At 54.1% G+C, this 5412-nt stretch overlaps 1 protein-coding gene across 1 annotated transcript; it reads right to left on the bottom strand.

Annotated features, from left to right (window-relative positions):
* Positions 1 to 1431: 1431 nt before the first annotated feature.
* LOC138372623 (mucin-1-like) lies at positions 1432 to 5006 on the bottom strand. The gene is made up of 3 exons (XM_069338114.1): positions 4982 to 5006; positions 3031 to 3979; positions 1432 to 2665 (listed from the first exon to the last, which is right to left on the bottom strand). Exons 1-3 carry the CDS (start codon positions 5004 to 5006, stop codon positions 1432 to 1434), a joined length of 2208 nt encoding a protein of 735 aa, XP_069194215.1.
* Between the last annotated feature and the right edge of the window lie 406 nt (positions 5007 to 5412).

Here is a 5412-nt window from a genome sequence, read left to right on the forward strand (position 1 = left end):
TTTAATATCTGTCTGTTTGCTTGTCAATCTGTCAGTTGGTCTGTTCGTGGATGGAGACAGACGCTTGGGGATAGACTCACAAAACTTTACAGAATGACTGATCTCTGACCAGAGGCTAGACGCTCGTAGGGGTCTTGCCCTTTTGCATGAAATTGCAAAAATCGTACAAACTTCTAGTCATGTACTAAGATTACTTGAATGAAGTAAAAGTAGTGAAGAGGAGAGAAGGCGGTGAAGGGTAGAAAAGTTGATGAAAGATGTGAATATGTTAATGGGTAGTGAAGGTGTTAAAGAAGACGGAAGGTAATTTAGGGCATAGAATGGAGTGAACGGTAGGGATGGAGGCACAGGAGAGGCAAGGCGTGAGCAGTTAAGATCGTTACAAAGTAAAAAATAGTTTATAGAGAAGATGGACAAGTTTAAGAAGACAGTGAGTAGTGAAGATGGTCACGGTTATAAAAATAGTTATGAAGATGGTTACCGTGGTGAAGATAGTTATGATGATGATTACAGTGATACAGATAGTTATGCAGATGGTTACGGTGATAAAGATAGTTATGGTGGTTACAGTGACAAAGATAGTTATGCAGATGGTTAGAGTGATAAAGATAGTTATGGTGGTTACAGTGACAAAGATAGTTATGAAGATGGTGATAAAGATAGAATGTACTGAAGATATGGCATATTTCACCCCGAGCAAAGCCGGGAACCCTCTCTAGTACATTATATAAATTACTGCAAGGAAGGAATGATAACAAAGGGGAATAAATAGAATATCAACTGATGATGAATGGGGAATATGAGGAGTAAACAGATCTGATACATACTTAGAGAACAATATACTTGTGGTTACTTCAGAATTATGAAACTCTTAATGAGAAAGACCAAGCACGGCCCAGGAGCTGGAGGCTGGTCGAGGTACCAGGTGCTGAAGACTGGTCGACGTACTAGGTGCTGGAGGCTTGTCGAGGAACCAGGTGATGGAGGCTGGTTGAGGTACCAGGTGCTGGAGGCTGGTCGAGAAACCAGGTTCTGAAGGCTGGTCCCAGTACCAGGTGCTGGAAGCTGGTCGAAATACTAGGTGCTGGAGGCTGGTCGAGGAACCAGGTGCTGGAGGCTCGTCGAGGAACCAGGTGCTGGAGGCTGGTTGAGGTACCAGGTGCTGGAGGCTGGTTGAGGTACCAGGTGCTGGAGGCTGGTCGAGGAACCAGGTGCTGGAGGCTGGTCGAGGTTATCTTGAAATGATTTCGGGATTTAGCGTCCCCGCGGCCCAGTCCTCGACCAGGCCTCCTTTTTTTTTGTTACACACCCCCACGAAGCAGCCCGTAGCAGCTGTCTAACTCCCAGGTGCCTATTAACTGCTAGGTTAACAGGGGCACCAATGTGAAACAACCCGGAACCACAGGACTACGAATCCGAAGCGCTGTTCACTCAGCTGACATGTCCCTGGAGGTACCAGGTGCTGGAGGCTGGTCGAGGAACCAGGTGCTGGAGGCTGGTTGAGGTACCAGGTGCTGGAGGCTGGTCGAGGTACCAGGTGCTGAAGGCTGGTCCCGGTACCAGGTGCTGGAAGCTGGTCGAAATACTAGGTGCTGGAGGCTGGTCGAGGAACCAGGTGCTGGAGGCTGGTCGAGGAACCAGGTGCTGGAGGCTCGTCGAGGAACCAGGTGCTGGAGGCTCGTCGAGGAACCAGGTGCTGGAGGCGGGTCGAGGAACCAGGTGCTGGAGGCTGGTCGAGGAACCAGGTGCTGGAGGCTGGTCGAGGAACCAGGTGCTGGAGGCTGGTCGAGGAACCAGGTGCTGGAGGCGGGTCGAGGAACCAGGTGCTGGAGGCTGGTCGAGGAACCAGGTGCTGGAGGCTCGTCGAGGAACCAGGTGCTGGAGGCTGGTCGAGGAACCAGGTGCTGGAGGCTGGTCGAGGAACCAGGTGCTGGAGGCTGGTCGAGGAACCAGGTGCTGGAAGCTGGTCGAGGAACCAGGTGCTGGAGGCTCGTCGAGGAACCAGGTGCTGGAGGCTGGTCGAGGAACCAGGTGCTGGAGGCTGGTCGAGGAACCAGGTGCTGGAAGCTGGTCGAGGAACCAGGTGCTGGAGGCTGGTCGAGGTACCAGGTGCTGGAGACTGGTCGAGGTACCAGGTGCTGGAGACTGGTCGAGGTACCAGGTGCTGGTGGCTGGTCGAGGTACCAAGTGCTGGAGGCTGGTCGAGGTACCAGGTGCTGGTGACTGGTTGAGGTACCAGGTGCTGGAGGCTGGTCGAGGTAACAGCTGCTGGAGGCTGGTCGAGGTACCAGGTGCTGGAGGCTGGTTAAGGTACCAGGTGCTGGAGACTGGTCGAGGTACCAGGCGCTGGAGACTGGTTGAGGTACCAAGTGCTGGAGACTGGTCGAGGTACCAGGTGCTGGAGACTGGTCGAGGTACCAGCTGCTGGTGACTGGTTGAGGTACCAGGTGCTGGAGGCTGGTCGAGGTACCAGGCGCTGGAGATTGGTCGAGGTACCAGGTGCTGGTGACTGGTTAAGGTACCAGGTGCTGGAGGCTGGTCGAGGTACCAGGCGCTGGAGACTGGTTGAGGTACCAGGTGCTGGAGGCTGGTTGAGGTACCAGGTGCTGGAGGCTGGTTGAGGTACCAGGTGCTGGAGGCTGGTCGAGGAACCAGGTGCTGGAGGCTGGTCGAGGTTATCTTGAAATGATTTCGGGATTTAGCGTCCCCGCGGCCCAGTCCTCGACCAGGCCTCCTTTTTTTTTGTTACACACCCCCACGAAGCAGCCCGTAGCAGCTGTCTAACTCCCAGGTGCCTATTAACTGCTAGGTTAACAGGGGCACCAATGTGAAACAACCCGGAACCACAGGACTACGAATCCGAAGCGCTGTTCACTCAGCTGACATGTCCCCGGAGGTACCAGGTGCTGGAGGCTGGTCGAGGAACCAGGTGCTGGAGGCTGGTTGAGGTACCAGGTGCTGGAGGCTGGTCGAGGTACCAGGTGCTGAAGGCTGGTCCCGGTACCAGGTGCTGGAAGCTGGTCGAAATACTAGGTGCTGGAGGCTGGTCGAGGAACCAGGTGCTGGAGGCTGGTCGAGGAACCAGGTGCTGGAGGCTGGTCGAGGAACCAGGTGCTGGAGGCGGGTCGAGGAACCAGGTGCTGGAGGCTGGTCGAGGAACCAGGTGCTGGAGGCTGGTCGAGGAACCAGGTGCTGGAGGCTGGTCGAGGAACCAGGTGCTGGAGGCGGGTCGAGGAACCAGGTGCTGGAGGCTGGTCGAGGAACCAGGTGCTGGAGGCTCGTCGAGGAACCAGGTGCTGGAGGCTGGTCGAGGAACCAGGTGCTGGAGGCTGGTCGAGGAACCAGGTGCTGGAGGCTGGTCGAGGAACCAGGTGCTGGAAGCTGGTCGAGGAACCAGATGCTGGAGGCTCGTCGAGGAACCAGGTGCTGGAAGCTGGTCGAGGAACCAGGTGCTGGAGGCTGGTCGAGGTACCAGGTGCTGGAGACTGGTCGAGGTACCAGGTGCTGGAGACTGGTCGAGGTACCAGGTGCTGGTGGCTGGTCGAGGTACCAGGTGCTGGAGGCTGGTCGAGGTACCAGGTGCTGGTGACTGGTCGAGGTACCAGGTGCTGGAGGCTGGTCGAGGTACCAGGTGCTGGTGACTGGTTGAGGTACCAGGTGCTGGAGGCTGGTCGAGGTAACAGCTGCTGGAGGCTGGTCGAGGTACCAGGTGCTGGAGGCTGGTTAAGGTACCAGGTGCTGGAGACTGGTCGAGGTACCAGGCGCTGGAGACTGGTTGAGGTACCAGGTGCTGGAGGCTGGTCGAGGTACCAGGTGCTGGAGACTGGTCGAGGTACCAGCTGCTGGTGACTGGTTGAGGTACCAGGTGCTGGAGGCTGGTCGAGGTACCAGGCGCTGGAGATTGGTCGAGGTACCAGGTGCTGGTGACTGGTTAAGGTACCAGGTGCTGGAGGCTGGTCGAGGTACCAGGCGCTGGAGACTGGTTGAGGTACCAGGTGCTGGTGACTGGTTGAGGTACCAGGTGCTGGAGGCTGGTCGAGGTAACAGGTGCTGGAGGCTGGTCGAGGTACCAGGTGCTGGAGGCTGGTCGAGGTACCAGGTGCTGGAGGCTGGTCGAGGTACTAGTTGCTGGAGGCTGGTCGAGGTACCAGGTGCTGGAGGCTGGTTAAGGTACCAGGTGCTGGAGGCTGGTCAAGGTACTAGGTGCTGGAGACTGGTCGAGGTACCAGGTGCTGGAGGCTGGTCGAGGTACCAGGTGCTGAAGACTGGTCGAGGTAACTCAAACAGAAAACGGAACAGTACGTCACATTTGTGAGTCGATTTCATTTCAAATTACGTCCAAATTTGGCCATAGCGCACATACGATCGAAAAGTGACGTTATTTTTAAGAGGACGGGTTGACCAGGTGCTGGATGCTGTTCTTATTAAGGCCGTGTCCGTATTGGTGCTCAATGGTGCCCTTGCTTTGAAGCATCTGATAAATACCAACAAAAATATTAACATCGTGTCCTCGTCTTTGTGCCCAAGAGGTGAGAGTTGAGGTGCGTCACAGGGCTGACTCTACACAACATTTTGACTTGTGATGACTTGCTTGTCATTTTCAGTTGCAACCTGTTTAATACCTGAAGACTCTCATCTCGTTTGCATATTTTCGATGAAAGTCATGTAATTTCCCAGGTGCAACAATGTGTGGTGTACTCGTTTTTATCTTATACTTTTTTAGCAGTACCTGGCCACGCGTTGCTGTGGTTCCCTGTCCCCCCGTGCTCCCCGCCATTCCCCCCCCTCACCCGTCTCTTCGGGCTCCTAAACATTCCCCACTCCACCGTCCCCTCGTCCTCCCCCACCATTCCCCACTCCACTATCCCCTCTTCCTTCCCACCATGCCCCACTCCTTCAAAAGGGCACTCCATGCCCTTTTGCTTCCCAACAGCAAAAAGGGACATTCTCCATCCCCTCGTCTCCACCATCTCAAACTTACCCGTACCCTCGTCCTTCCCCACCATTTCCCCCTCCCTTGTCCCTTTGTCCTCCCCACCATCTCTCACTTCCGTCCCCTAGTCATCCCCACTATTCCCCACCCCCTGGGCTGATACCTTCTGAAATGGTCTGATGATCCCATCAGAAAATTAGGAACATCAAGTGATCTGATGTTCCCATCACTGAAATATAAGAAAAACAGTTAAAAAATGAAATTAAAATATGAAAAAAACTATACTCTCGAAATGAACGGTATGGTAAACAACACAGCTCAATTCCAACGCAATTCACACAAAATAATTAAATTAAAATGAAAATAAATCTAAATCAATGAAAATTCAATTCATCAGTGCAATCAGAAACATTGAAATGGAATTGTAACATATTTAGTATTGCATGTGTGTTGCTCTTACAAGCAACAGATGGCGCTGT

This window comes from Procambarus clarkii, chromosome 39 (assembly GCF_040958095.1).
Source record: "Procambarus clarkii isolate CNS0578487 chromosome 39, FALCON_Pclarkii_2.0, whole genome shotgun sequence".
NCBI lineage: Eukaryota > Metazoa > Arthropoda > Malacostraca > Decapoda > Cambaridae > Procambarus > Procambarus clarkii.

What these genes read in the sequence shown, in the direction of transcription:
- LOC138372623 (XM_069338114.1), bottom strand. Translation starts at nt 5,006, where the DNA reads ATGGTGGGGAAGGACGAGGGTACGG. An exon ending in GGGGAAGGACGAGGGTACGG is followed by an intron (nt 3,980 to 4,981) that starts GTAAGTTTGAGA and finishes TACCTCAACCAG; the next exon opens with TCTCCAGCGCCTGGTACCTC. An exon ending in CGACCAGCCTCCAGCACCTA is followed by an intron (nt 2,666 to 3,030) that starts GTATTTCGACCA and finishes AACCTCGACCAG; the next exon opens with CCTCCAGCACCTGGTTCCTC.